At 39.7% G+C, this 15,450-nt stretch overlaps 1 protein-coding gene across 11 annotated transcripts in view; it reads left to right on the forward strand.

Annotated features, from left to right (window-relative positions):
* The window catches only part of TBC1D1 (TBC1 domain family member 1), a 115,309-nt gene extending 103,409 nt beyond the window's left edge, over nt 1-11,900 (forward strand). For 9 of the 11 annotated variants that reach the window (XM_032685962.1, XM_032685963.1, XM_032685961.1 and 6 more), the window contains one exon: nt 1,060-2,119. In XM_032685962.1, coding sequence (XP_032541853.1) covers nt 1,060-1,260 — 201 coding nt within the window. In that variant the 3' untranslated portion in view covers nt 1,261-2,119. Of the gene's footprint in view, nt 1-1,059; nt 2,402-11,888 lie in introns of those variants that run through there. The other 2 variants (XR_004356756.1, XM_032685957.1) reach the window with 2 other exon arrangements.
* The last annotated feature ends 3,550 nt before the right edge of the window (nt 11,901-15,450 follow it).

The raw sequence follows: 15,450 nt of genomic DNA on the forward strand, positions 1-15,450 counted from the left end.
TTAGTGAAAACTTGATTCATCACACTATCTCTTCTCTTGAAATTAAAATCATAGCTGTAGAAGATAACTAAAAAGACACCAAGTGCTTTTTCAACTTCATTTTTACATTTTCAGTCACTGCTTTATTTTACAGCATGGATAGTAGTCTATCAAAAATGGGAAGACTAATTCCAGTGTCACAATTTAGAGATACATTACAGATAGGATACATTATCTGTAAAGACATACTTTTTATTACAATTGCAATGCATCACCAGATAATGTGGGTTTGTCAACGTTTTGCCCACAAAGGCTGAACTTTTTAATCCACCATAAAGGGCAGTGAGCTCATCAGAAAGGCAAATACTTCCCTGAAAGCCAAGACCATCCAGTACTCTTGTCACCAGCTGTTATCCAGTGCTGAAACGTCCAAACATATATTTGATGTTGTCAAAGTATCTCAGCTGCAGATCTCACACGATGAGTTTGAACGATCTAACACTTTGTTTCCCCGTGAAGTAGAATGCCAATATGTGCAGCCTTTTGGAGGAGCATTTTTGGAATTTTTCAAGATTGCTCTAAACCCCCTCCTTCCTCTTTGCCTCCAAATTCATTGGACTCAATGTCGAGATGAAATGAGGATGCAGCTAGCAGGCTGAGTTGTCTTTGCTTTGCAAAGCAACAAATGTGACTGGCCAAAAATGTCTCTCAACTTACCCACACAGAAGCTTATCTTAACCTGCAGTTCTTTGGTATAAAATTTGCAGACTTGGTGGCTTTCTAATTACATTACTTTACATTATATTCTGAGTTTAATTGTGAACTAACCAAAGCAATCAAGTTGAGACAGGGAAGTTTCTTGTTATAGACAAAATCATAGTTGTACTCTAAAGTGCACAGATTTAATAACATTCATACTTGCATTTAACTTAGCAATTTTCTGTAATTTCTTAAGTATTTTATATGTATTCATGTATCTCAAAAAAAAGTTTAAGGATGGTTTCAGTCATTAATGAATTTACTTTTTTTTTCCCCTGTTCTGTCTTTCCTCCCCCTCCTTCTATCTTTTGACTTTAAAAGGTGGCTAATGGGAAAATCCAAAACCTTGAAGCTACAGTAGAGGTCTTATTGACCAGTGAAGCCAAACTGAAGCAGGCCATTCTCACTCTTGAGCAGGAGCGAGCAGCTTTGCTGAAAGCAGTGGAAGAGATGCAAAAAAAGATTGGTGATACAGATGGGAATCCTCTACTTACTAGACAAGAACATATGGATGCTGACTGACATGCACAGTTGGAATGGAGCAGAGAAGCTGAGCGAGAAACAAAGGGAAGAACAGAGTATTTTTGTCATGATCCACGGGGATTTGACATTGTCACGTTCATTGTACATGCCTTACTGTAGCAAAGCAAGATAGAGACATGGGGGCTTCCCATATCAGAGAAGCTTGTTTCTTGGGGAGAAGACTCTTTTCTTCTTAGTATGTAGAAATACTATGAAGAGTAAGATGCCACATAATAAATAATAAGCAGGAGAAACTTAATAGTTTACAGTCATACACAATACACTGTAAATAGGCTATGGATTCTTCAGTAAGTGCTTCTGAACCTAAGTGCTCTGGGTTTGTCACATTTTTTTGTTTTGTCTGGATCACCACTGTGTTAAATAGCACATCCTTTAGAAGGTCCTTTGAAGAAATATGACAGTGTAAAACCTTTGCGTGGATGACTGTCCCATTGCAGCTATACAGTGGAAACATTTACAGAGAGTTTTGTGATTGGACTTGAGATTTTTGACAGTGTAATTCCCCTACATCTTGACTGGGTTCTGTTAATTATGTTCATGCTTCAGAAAACTGCTTCCTTATGCTCGAAGGTGTCAACCCATTGGACTCCAGGGAGCTGGATTTTTATCATATGTAACTATGCATAATTAGGGGGTTGCCATCTGTTTTTATAAGTATGTTGGTTTAGTATATTTTTTGTCTAACAGCCATTAATTTAGTGTATTGTTGTTTGGCATTATCTGATAAACATACTGTATATAATAACTGCATTATTCTTAACAAAATATATTACCATTGATTTGGTAAAGCCTGTGACTCTTGTAGCATCATCTGAGGATTTATATTCATACTTTTCAAGTTTCATCTTATTTATTTCTGATCTGCTGTGTGATGTAAGACATCTTTTTGCTGGGAAACTAATGCTCATTGTCATTTTCCCTTTATTTGGTACTCTGTGCCCACCCATCCTCTGAGAAATGTTCTTTAAGACTTTTTCTGAAGAAGTGGAGGCATTTCAAGAGCTTCATGCTGTGCCACATATGCTTAAAATGTTTTATAAACGGTATTGCAGTTCTGATTGGGACACCATCCTTTTTTGCAATGCATCTTTCAAGTAAGATTACATATATAAAAAAACAATTCTCGCTTTCCTTAATACAATGAAAGTATTTTGCAAGCCAGTTAAAGCACCACTGTGCAATGATATCTATGGATACTCAGTTGTTTAGGTTTGCTTCAGAATTAAGAATAGTGCCAAGTTTTGTTCAGTCCCCAAGCACAGTTTAATAGGCATCAGTGTTTTGTTATGATGAAGATTGACCCAGGATATGATTTTTATATGTTTGGTTCTTGCAAATCCATGTTGTATTCACTCAGTATTGAAATTTCACATCAATCAGTTATTATTAATCCACTTAGCCCTTAAGCTTGTTTTATTATTTGGAAATCCATAGTGAAGCTCATGCTTCATGTTTAAAATCTTGTCATAATGGACCTCATACTGTTAGAGCACTCAGTAATGTTGCATTTTTACAGCATAGTGTCATAATTCATACATTGACTTCTTAACAAGAGCAATAAAAAAAATAATAATCCATGCCTACATCTATGTTTGTACATTTTTTGACATTTAAAAACAAAAGCACAGTTGGTGGGGTGACAGTTCAGAATTGTGTAAGACAAAACTTTCCCTGAAAGAAAACCGTCTGCAGTGGTTGTTAATTTTATATGTACAGATGGAAAATTCATTTGTACCCACAGAAAATTCAGCACCCTGGTACAGTGAAACAGTTACTTCTATATAGTCACAAAAGCATAAAGTTTGTTATCTATTTACCACATTTGTGCATTCTGAGAACAGAGACTCTAGTTCTCATCTAAGTGCACTTCCTTCTGGTATTCCACAAATTCTCAATAAAAGGTTTTGGACTAGATTTTGGAGGAAAGTAATATCACTTACCCAGTTCCTAACTTTGGAAAAGCTCAGGGCTTTTCCCCCCAGAAGTATGAAAAAGAAGTAATAGAGCCCAGAGCTAGTCCCAGGTACTTGATACTCCAACTATACTATTAGCTAAGCATCTTGAAGAATGTGTAAAATTAGATCTCCTATTGTCTGAGTGCCAGGAATTGTCATCACATACCATCTTCTGTTTGAGCAGTAATTTTGGATTCAGAGAATATTTAAAAAAAAAAAGCTTCCAAATCCATACACTGGATCCCTCAGCAGAAATTGCAAATGAACCACTCCTGGAAGATCAAAATTGAAATAATCAACATTTTCTCCTTATCATTTCTCCAGATAAAAATCCCCAGCAGTGATGCTTAGTTTTTGAAGAAAAGAAAAAACAGAGAAGAAGGAAGGAAGGAGTTCACTGGTATGTGCAACCTAGGCTTCCAAAGGTGCATGGCAAAGGCAGCAAGGGGTGCAGTGTGAGCGTGCTAGTGAATGACCTGGGTGCAAGCAGTCTAGAGAAAGGTTAGCCTGAAATGTGGAAAGAACTAATGTTGGCATGTGTAACAAGAAAAAGGCAGCTCCTCTGAAACCGTAGCAGTGAACAGCATTGAGCAGCTGGAGGACCTGATGTGGTGTGCTGTGGTCACCTGCTTCTGCTTTGATTTCCTTCAAACTAGTTAGTGCAAGTGGTAGTTTGTGATAGGTTACCTGGAACTCCCTGTGCTTCTGGCTCTTTGATATACTGCTGTATTTTGCCCTGTTGTCTGTTTCCAGAGATACTTAATACAGAATCTGAGAATGATGATACAGTGCCTATCGTGGGAAGGTCAAAGCACTTTCATAAAGCCACAAATTCCCTTGTTTAGAGTGAAAATTGAGTCACAAAGATGTGTAATGACTTGCATCAAATATTTCAGTTTTCACTGGTTGCTGAAGTGCTGATCTTCTAAGTCATGTCAAGCTGTCTTACTGGTTGCCTGATAGATTGCTCCAGAAGGTCTGTAACATGTACTTAGTATGTCAGACAATGCTCTGCTGAAACAATATGAAATGGGAAATGCAGCCACTGGAACCTTGTCCTTTACTGACAGGTATTCCTCCCTCCCAACTCAAATGTTCTCAGTCCTACTAAAACATATTGTGTCCTTACCAGGTACCTCCTCTGCAGGTACCTTGTACCCACCACTTCTTACCTGACATGCTGGAGTAGAAACACTGCCTGCACTGGGGAGCAGAGACTGCAGTATAGCATCACCAGTCAACCAATTTGATTTTTTTTCAAACATAATAATCTGATAAGAGTTGTTATCACTTAGGGCTAAGTTACAAAACTGCAGCTAGTAGGACTCTGAATGAAGGACAGTAATCTATACACAGCAGAGAAGACAACATAGCTGGTGCTTTTTCTCCTTTGGGATCTTAGTCCACCATTCAGCAGAGCAAGGAGCTGAATCCAATTTTTTTTACTTCAAGTTGACCACAGTAGGTGCTGCAACTCCACTGTAATAAAACAGCTTGGTATGTCAACAGGGCCGAGTATACTGCTTCTTAGCCAAGTCAAGTGGGATAGTGTCAGTGCCCTAAATGCATTCCCCTCTCTCCTGGAGATTTGGCTGCTTAATTAGATAATGCAGACAACTAGTTTTGAGGCACTTTAGGCCTCCAGTAGCTTTGGGCCTCAATGTCTGCTGGCCTTGCAGCCACTCTCCAAAACGCTGGAAGAAACCAGGTGCTTCTGAAGCTGCCACCATCTTTTCAGAGATGCATTTAACCTGAGTCTGTTGTGCTTGGTCCTGGCCTGAGCCATGTTGCAACCACACTTGCATCTGGCCATGTACCCTTGTCGATCGTGACCATGGTTTCTGGCTTGAGCTCAGCCTTGGTTGGTGACCTGAACTGTTAACCTGCTTTGCCTCTCTGTTTTGGGTATTGTGGGACATGGCCCCTGTCAGTAAGCTGGCCCTTTGCCTGCCTGCCTGCCTGCCTGTCACCCTCAGCTCCTGGCTCACTGTCCTCTTTCAGAGCAATGCTGGCCCTTGCTGCTCCCCGACACCCAGCCCCATAGCACAGCTCAGGTTATGTGTCTACACTGCTGCAGATTGTGGTGCTGGGCTGGTCAGAGCTTGTTTAGGTGTCTCTGCATGCCACTGCTCTTCCCTGAACAAGCAGCTGGTTCTCTTAGCACCTGCTTAGAGTTGCTCTGTGGAACACAGCCCTTAACTAGTCTCTCATCTATTTCAAAATACTGTGTTCATGTTTTTTCCGCTTCAAACAGTGCACCGTATTTGCAGACAAAATTTTGGTGTTGATGACACCAAAAAAGTGCCTGAAATTAAAAGAATACATTTTGACTACAGCTGGATTATTGCCATGATTGCTTGAGGCACCTTAGATCGTTGCATAGTATTTATATGGTGTGAAGTAATTTTTCTTCAACAGAGCTTTACAGAAACAGGTGTGTGGGAGGGAGAAGAACTCTGGCAGCCAGGCCAACCATCAGGAGCACAACCCAGGCATTGCCTTTGGAAGACATGTGTGGCTTGCACCCACTAAGTTTTACATAACCTAAATTAGGGTGGATCACTGGGTACTCATTTGCTCATACAGCTGCCAGAAAATGTTCCTTTCATCTAGACAAAGCTGAGGCTGCAAGAATTCAGTGCCTCAAAGTAGGCCTTTTCATCATAACCTAAAGCAATTCACTAAGTGCTTCATTATGTACAAGACTTTAGTATAAATGGATTTTTCCTTCTGTCTTATTGTATCATATATTTCCATGGTCTTAGAAAAGTGTTGGGGCTGTAGATGCTGAAAGATGATGAAACTCCTCTTGGACAGAGAACAGAGATGATTCAAATAGGGCTTCTGGAGAAGCTTGTACTAGCTCCCTGTCCCTGACTTTTCTTACGTACCATTTCAGAACCAAAGAGATTATAGGAAAATTTCATGATATTTCTCTTTTGATTAGGAATAAAATGACTGACAAAGATGTTCTGACAACAGACATTGGTCCTAGGCTCAACCAGGTGCCTACTTCTTTCTGTCACTGTCTAGCACTCTTCCATAATACTTTTCCTTTTGTTAACATTTCACACTAGACTGCTTGTCTACAAAGGAGATAGAAATACATTTTCACTTTGTAGCTAAAAGCAGAATATGATAATTACCTTTTGTATCTGTCTGTACCTCCGTTACTAATGAGACAGTGAGTTTCCATTATTTGCAAGTCAGTCAAATCAAGATGATCCACAGGAAAAAAAGTCTTCTTGCTACAATTTGGTTCCTCCTACTTCTCTTGAAGTAGCGGGGGGTGGGGGGAGGGGGGTGGCCAAAGGTTGACTCTTTAACTAACATTAAGAAGTTTCAAGTTCTGTTTTCTCACATTTTTTTTATAAGCTGTTACAAGATGAGTGAATACGAATAACACTACTGTATATAGTCCTTTTTCCTCCTGTATACAGTCTTTTTTCCATGTTTCCAACATCTGATGCTTTGGATGTTGTGGGGTCTGTAGATAGTGAAATATCTTGCAATGTCAAAAATTTGGAATTGCCAAAGCAACAGTTGACTTAAAGAGCATTTCTTCCATGTGCTAGTTAAGATGAGCTGAGTAGCTTGAAGAGTCAGCCACTGACTGAGAATTTGAGCTCATGAAGCAATAGATTCTTGATGGGATTAGTCGTACATGTGCGTCTTCCCAGCTCATTACTTGCAGTTTTCTCTTAGGGCATATCACAAAAAAATCTCATTGCAAAACAAACAAAACCTGAAATATGGTTGCTGTTTAGTATTTAATGGCCTGATAACACCAATTGTGTCTAGTATTTTTTGGTAAGAAATCTCAAATAGTGGTTTCAGTGGTTAGAAACTGAGGTAACAGACAGATACAGAGGAGCAGTGAACCTTGCAATTGGCCAAATAGCAATATAATTAGTATGTAAGTAAGGGATAATTCTAGATTCTTTGAAGTGCATTCTATACAGTAAACTTGTCAAGCAAGTTGTTAATAGTCATTATGCTCATTTTGAGAGAAGGAAAAACCAAGATGCTTATTAAAAATGGAAAGAGATGGACTGTTAAGAGGATAATATGTAGAGCCAGATAGGATAAAGCCATGACATTTTCAAGACCTGCAGTAGGATGTCTGACATATCTTTAAGAGCTGTGAGTGCAAACATCCATCAAACTGAGAGGCAATACAAATCTGAGCATAGTGAAATAATCTGGATAAGCCTCAGAAAACCTTCAGGGTTTTTTGCGGTTCGTGCTGGAGTTCATAAAGGCAGGGTTTAGTGCAAGCAAGGTTTTTCTGATGAAGAAAATATGTTGGTTTTTTCAAACGGTGGAGATAGTCAAGTAAGACCTGATTACACAACATAGTCATCTGGTCAGAAAAGGTTGCTTCCTGCTAGGATGGAAAATAAATCAAGACTTTTTAATACAAAAATATCCCCCAAGAGCTTCTGGCGTATCTCTGGGATGCACTGGCATCTTCGTCTTGCTGATGTTCCAATAGTACCTAAAAACCTCAATCAAATAACAATTTAAATAGCCACTTCCAGTCACAGATACTTGCAATATGTAACCTGGCTGGAACTGATGAAGGCAGTCCTTGATGCTGGTCTATTATCATAAGGCCCCTGTTGGGAACATTTTTTGGTGATACCTGTCACCTTATCTTACCTTTAACAAGAGAAAGTTATCTGCTCACAAAATCTGGATTTTATTGTTTGACTGTCAAGTTTGTGACCTTAACTTCATTATTTGGCGTTAAACTGCTAAACCAAATCAAGAGAGTAGAATGCACTGAAGTTGCAGGAAAACAAGAAAAAGGATGGCAAGACAGAACATATGTAGGTGGTTTACTTTGCTTTTACAGAAATTATAGCTGCAGAAACTGCAGGTGGCTCACTTGGCTCCTGCAGGATTTAATGGGATAGTGTGATGGAGTCATATATAACTACTGACTTTAATGTTGCTGCAGGCTAGTTTAGATGCTGGTTGGTGTGAAAGGTGCCATAGCAAACCATTATCCATGCTCTGGTAGCTGCAAGTTCCATATGGGTTAGGAAGAATAAGTCAGTGTTAGCCTAAATCAGGCAGGCATAAAGAACTTCTTCTATCCTCAGAACATCTTTAGGCATCCAAAATTATTAACATTTGTTTAAAACAAACAAACCAACAAAGGCAACATTTAATATTGTCTCATAATTTGTTCCAGCATCTCAATTCCAGAAAGGAGTACCATTTTAACTGGGGCAGATGTTTACAAGACATTACTAAATAGGTACAGATTAAGGCAACAGTTGCTTAAAATTGTGGACAAATGAAGGACTATATATTTGGACATTTGAGGGGAGCTATGCTAATTATTATTTGCTGAGTGTGTGTCGCAAGTACAGTAAATTCTTGTTTCTCCTTTTTAAAAACTTCATGCCTCAACAAAAGATAAAAACTTCCATTGTCAGCTTTTGCTTAAAAAAGAAGCAGGAAGTTCTATGATTAAAGGAACATGAGTGTATGTGAGAGAAGGAGGAAATGAGAGTTTCAGAAGCAAAGAGCTGACAGCAGGGATTTACGCAAACCTTTTGTGTGACCTCCAGAGAGATCCCAGTGAAAAACATGCAACAGCTCACTGCTGTGGCCTGCAACTTTCAGAAATTTTTAGTCCCTGTAGTGACTAAAAATTCTCTCAGAGAGAACGTTATAGTATAGTTTCCCTTGAAAGCCTCCTCTGTATTCCCCTCCCACCAGCTACTCTATCTTGCAATATAAAGATGGGACATGCACACAACACAGACACAAGCCAAAACATCTGCAACCTCTGTTGTCTGTTACTTAACCGCTATGTCCTGATGAGCCAACCAGTCAAGAGGAAAAACTGACATCCCTGGGGACTAAGGTACTTTCTTCAGATGTGAGGTCCACAAGAGTGACCTGCTCTGTTCTGTCTCCAGTCCTGTGAATTTTGGTGAAGCGTATCTTCTGGAAAACTAGCAGGTGTCAAGAGATGATGACTCTTCCACTTTCCACGACAGTGTTATCTAGTAGAGGTCAAACAAGAACGAAACTCTGAAAACCCGAGAGAGTCAACAGATTTCTGGGGTTTTGTTGTTCAGGCAGATCAACCATGGGAATAGAGTTCTTAAAAGATTTTATGTTTTCTCCCACAAATTACAAAGTATGGTTTCTGGCCAGAAGTTGTTGGTACTGCCAGCCCTCTCAGCTGTACTAAGGGAACCAAGGGCATGGGCAGTCTGGAAGCTTTTATGTCAGGATGTTGCTTTTTCAGTCATTGACTGAAGGATGTATGTTGGGCTATGTACCATTCTCGATGGTTTCAAATTCAGGTCCTCCCTTCAGTTCCTGATCTTTGGCTATTTCTTGAGGCATGTATCCACAATTCCCTAAAGGCAGATTTAAAACAAGCTGTCTGTGATCTGAGATATACTGAACCATCCAAATGAGGTAGTTCATTTTACCCAGAACCCACACCTTATCCCTCTGCTTCTTAGCCAAGTTTATTAGTTTGGGCTCAGTGCAGTCCCAAACTCAGGCAGTTGTGTGATTCCCAGTTTGGAGTTAGCCTCCAAACTCCAGCAGGCTTGGAGTGTAGAAAGAGCTCACTCATGTCAACCTACACTACTGCATGCTGATATACCTTTGAGTGTTTTCAGGTCAACTTCAAGACTTCACTTAAGTGCAGTGAGTATGCAGGCAGTGTGAAGCATTTGTCCAGCTCCTGACTATACATGTTGTAGGCTTCTGTACCACTTTCCATTTTTTCTTAATTGTTGGAAGACAGGCACAGAAACTGTACATCATGGTACATTGGTGGTCTTCTCCATGCTCCTGGTTACATGTTCATAGATGATATTAGATCTTGTTTCAGCACACCCTGGGAACTCATGTTAAATTTGTTGGCAATGGCCACGGCTCCTGAAGCCTTTTCAGTCATTTTCTATCATCCAGATGTTTATTCTGTAGCATAGATTATTCGTTTCCGACTGTGTAACTTCCACTGCATTAAAACATTTGATTTTCTTAGGACAGCATACCATTATAGGATTCAAGACCAGTCAGAAGCCTTCCTAAGTTTGTATCTTCTAAAAGACCACCTGTGGAGAAAAACTTCTATAACTGCATTTCTTTTCCCTCTATGGAAGTTGGCAAAATTCACCGAAATTTCCAGTCTGGAATTATGTACATCATGACCACCCAGCTTCCCCTGTTTCCAGTCCCCACTGCTACATAGGTGGGCAAGGCACTGGACTGAGACTGGATTGTGGTTGAATTTTTTAAAGGTTGGAGCAACATTTAAAAGCAAGCAACTCTGGAGTTGTCAACTCTGCTAATTTACCAAGCCCCTGGACATTCAGATACTTACATTCTTCCTGAATACCAAACTGGCCTAATTTGGAAACAAAAAAAGCAGTTATGAGTCTCACTGGACGTTAGATGGAATTCTAAAAAGACATACTGCATATTCCACAAAGAAAAGGCCAAGCTCATTCCCTTGCCTTAATTCATTTGGCCATTTTTCCTATTTTCTGCCTGTAATGAAAGAACTTTTTCCTGCTCTCTTCAACCATTGTTTGAAAAGGATTGTAAAACTTCAGACTATTCACCTGGCTATGTAGCCATTGCTGTTACTGGAGGAGATTTAAAAAGTGAACGGCTGTCATACACAGACTCATCACAAAAATCAGGCTGATTATCATTTAGGCTTACCCCAGGCAGATGGTAACAATCTTCTAATTACAAATTTCAAGGACTTTCTGTCTCTCAGATCTAGCATGTTCTGTCTGTATAAGAGAAGAAACATCAACATTGTGAAGTACTACCCTGCTGCAACTTATCAGGAAGGGAAGAAATTTGATTTTAAAAAAGAAAACTCAGAAAACTTTTGGCACGTATTTTGTTGTCTCATTTTACTTTCCTTTTAATGGCTCATATTAAAGGACCCAAATTTATCTGCAAGGCAGAATTTAATCATCAATTCCAACTAGAACAGGATGGATCTTACCTCAGATAACATAATGCCTCTGAGGGAGGGGCTCCTTTGTTGTTGCTGGGTTATTTTTTAATGTGTTTATTACCCTTGGAGTTTAAGACCCGAGCTGGTAATCTCCAAAGCAAAGCAGCTACTGTGATGTGTTTTCCTAACAATTAACTTTTGCCTAAATCAGAGGGGTTTAGGCCACAGGGGATTGACAAGCTAGCCAAGTCAAGAACTGCAAACTAGTTTAAGCTACAATGCTGAAGTAAATGTGGCAATCAGGAAAAAAGCATGGTAGGTCAGGACAACACAGATGAGACCAGACAGACTACGTGTCCTGCACATTCCTAGTGCTCTGCTTCACTGTGGAGACCCCACCGAATGCTGTACCAAAGGCTGTGCAGGGGAAACAACAAGTGGAATATGGTAGAGGAACCTGACAAACCGAGCATCAAGAGAGAAAGTATAGAAAGGGGAGGGTGGAGGTGCAGAAAGCAAAACCCTGTAACCAGCAGTCCTGTCCACTGCTGCTGGCTGACTGATTGTCAGCTTCTGTCCTGCACATGTGAAAGTGCTGCACAGTGTTTGACACCAGAGAGATTAAACCTCCTGCATGCAAGGGGATAGACACGGGAAAGACAGCTGGTGAGGCCTAATGAAGTTTCCAGAAAAAGCCACACGTCTGAGTCTGCCTCCAGATTTCCGTTTACACCATCCTGAAAGATAAGACTTTGGGTTTGGTTTGTATTGATTAAATTCAGGCTCTAATTTTACATAACTCATAGAGAGAGAGTAATTGCATTTTACTGTCTTTTCCAGATAGAGATTTAGCTGCTTTGTCAGAATGAATATTCTTTTATTGATTTCCTGCATTTACCGTGGTTTTAATATTACTGATCTACAGTATGACTCAAAGACTCTTTTACTCCTCTGTTAAGGAAGTCAGCTAACTTCAACATTTTCAAAATTAACATTTAATTGACTTCCTAATTCTGCATTTGTGCAACAGAGTCACACAGTGTGTATTTCTGTATTAAGGAATTCACATCAGTGCTGGGTCATGTTCTCCACTAGATGGTAATGTTGTTTCAGATGGTTTGTGTTGAAAGGAGCTTCTCTGCCAATGACTCCAAAAGAAAGTGAAAGCCATGAGATTTATCCAAGAAATTTCCTTTGGATTATTTGGAGAAGAAAATACTTTCCATTTATTAGAGGCTCATTTTTGTTTTGAAAAGGTTTTGATGAAAACTTTGTATGTACTGTAATTATTAGGATCATGGAAGTCTTAGTTAATGAAACAAGTTTGAAGAAGTCTGGAAACAACAAATTAATTAACAGAGAATGCAGAAGACAAGCAGAGTGATCTCTGCTCTATGCTATCTGATACCCATCGTTATTGCTGAGTGACTCAAAATCCTTCAGTTGTTTTTAGCCACGGTTTTGCTGGGAAGTAGAAAAGTACTATTCTCCTCCTCCTTTTATGGCAAAGGAGACAGAGAAGCAAAAAACCCTTTGTGCAATGGTACTAGAAAACCTCACTAGCTCCATGGGGACATGGGGCAAACCAGCAGCTGAGCTCCTCTTCACCTGCTCCCCGTGGCTCAGCTGGGCCAGACTGGCATATTCAGCTAAAGCCCGGACCACAATGTACATGCAGTGGAGGCTGTGGGCAGGCCCTGCAGCCTGTCACAGCCACACTCACAGGTCCCCACGGCTCTCTGCAGTGCTGGTGGTGCTGCTACAGGAGAGATAGAGGGTGGCACTGCCCGGTAGCTTGTAGTAAAGTGAGTCCACTGCAGTAAAAAACAGATCAGGGAACAGGTACATTACTATTCACAGTGAATGTGGGCTGCAGCTAGGACCAAAGAGCAACCCTTGTCGCACTAACATAATTTAATTTATTTGAATTCAGCAAAACACAACCACTATGGAACAAAAAGGCTCCAGCTTGTCCCACAAGGAGAAACATAATTCCTGTATGTCCTGTAATCAAACAGCTGCAAGTTTGCTCCCAGGCAGTATCTCAGGCCAGTGCAGCTCTGGAAAATGTTTTAATAAGTCTTTAAATAGCATGTAGCATTAAAGCCAAATACAGTTTTCACCTTAGAAACCTAACATTTCTAGCTTCTCTGTCAGGTTTTGTCATGAAATTCAATGGAATCCTTAACATTAAATTTTACCACAATGTGCTGACAGATCTAAACTGATATATTACAAATACTAACCTAAAATTAGCTCAGTCTGGTTTTTTATAGGTGATCCAGCAATGTTACAAATCAAAAGCAAATTTATGCTGTTTGCAAACAATAACATGCTCTCCACTGACACTGTTTGAGAACATCACCATTTAACTTAGGTCAAGTAAGAGAGTCCTTGTCAACACTGGATCCTCTGATCACATGAGACTCAATTACTTATACTTCAAAGTTCATCCATGCTAGTTTTATTTTTAGTAATAAAGTGAAGTTTAAAAAAAGACACTTCACCTTTCACTTGGAACAAGACAGTAAGAAAGATACCACCAGGGAAAATTCAACAGAGATTCAATTTAAAGTAAAAATTCCTAATTTTAATAGTTCTGCAATATGATCCTATTACTTGTTGTTAAAGGATTATTCAGGCCTTGGCTACAGAGATGGTTATGGCTGTATTATTTCCAGTTATGGAAAGGCACCATTTAGATTGAGAGAGGAAAAGCTAATGCTTCAGCTTCAAGTTTGGGTTAGTATTCCTTATTTTTTGCCATGGAAATATGGATAACTGTTGGTTTTGCTTTTAATCAGAGAAACAGGTTTATCCCACTCTCAAAAGACATGAGATGAATCTCACACTCAGAGAAGTCTTTGCAGGCACTTCTGAGGGCACTGTCCTGTTGCCAATTGCTGTGCCCCTGCCTTATCTAGAGAGGCAAAATGAGAGGTAATAGTTTTAATCAGAGCTAACACATCTGATGTCCTTTGGGCTCAGACTGTATTCATCTGTCCAGACAGGAAGCTGCAACATTGGAACTGAATTAAGTTAGGCATCCCATGCACACCACTGGTTACCCTGAACGCTTATTTTGGCCCATCCACCAAAGCCACCTTCTCATGGCTGTATTTATTTCAGTCTCCAACTGAGTAGCAACCACACAAGTCAGAGAGACCTTAGTTTAAAAAGGCAAAGGTGTTGTTAATTCTAAAGACGTTAAATGGTGCTGTCTCTGCAAAAACTGCCACTGGTTTCTACTGGAGTATTGTTTCAGAAAGGAGTAAGTGCAGACCTCAAGGCTAAGACCAGCTTTACCTGAGAAGAAGGATGAATCCATCCTGGTTATCCAGTTACTGCCACATCCCAGCATATATTTTGATTTTATCACAGTCTTCTGTCACAAAAGAGCTACTCTAAAGCTTAACAAGATAATTTAAAATTCATATTATATTGTTATGACCCTTACAACACTCTTGAGCCTCAAGCTACATAGAGAGGTAGTTACTTCACGTTGTAGATCACCTGGACACAGAGAGAGAGCAGCCTGTCTGACACTCTTTGCAGAACAAGCCCTTAGAAAATCCTCTGGGCCACCCGTCTTCTACACACAATACAAATTTCTGTCCATACTTGGTGACGGCTCAGTAACCCACAAGGCCTATTCAGCATTACACAATGCATGTGCCTGACTGTTGGCAGAGCAAACTAAATGTGCTTTTTCCAGAGAAAACGTACAATAGATCTGGAAAGTCTCTTTTTTCTTCCTTTTTTCCTAATTTGCACCTGCTGTTGTACCTCATTCTGAGGCATCAGAACATCTTGGGAGTCAGACTCTCACAGATGAGGATGATACTTGAACCTCACAATTTTCTTCTGAGACAGGTTTGAGGGGCAGAGCCTCTTTTACACCGCTGACACATGGCACAGCTGCTGGGTCACTGCTCAGTTTGTAGATACACGAAGAGAAAAAGATCTGAAAATGTAGATGGTTTTGTTTAAGTTGAAATGTATGGGATGTTTGTGTCATATTGCACTCTTTACTATGCTCATAAGCTTTCAACATCATGAAATTACTTTAATAATGGTTGTTGTAGTTTGATAATCAAAAAATCTTATCTAGAAAAAAATTCTTATTTTCCACTTATCATCTCAAATTAAAATCCAGCAATTTTGCATATCTCTGTTAGCAAAGAACTAGTTAGAAAACATTCCATTTCTCTGGTCTTCTGTAGATCTTTTCATCTGCAGATTTTTCAAGGGCTTTAA

Source organism: Chiroxiphia lanceolata, chromosome 4 (genome assembly GCF_009829145.1).
Source record: "Chiroxiphia lanceolata isolate bChiLan1 chromosome 4, bChiLan1.pri, whole genome shotgun sequence".
NCBI lineage: Eukaryota > Metazoa > Chordata > Aves > Passeriformes > Pipridae > Chiroxiphia > Chiroxiphia lanceolata.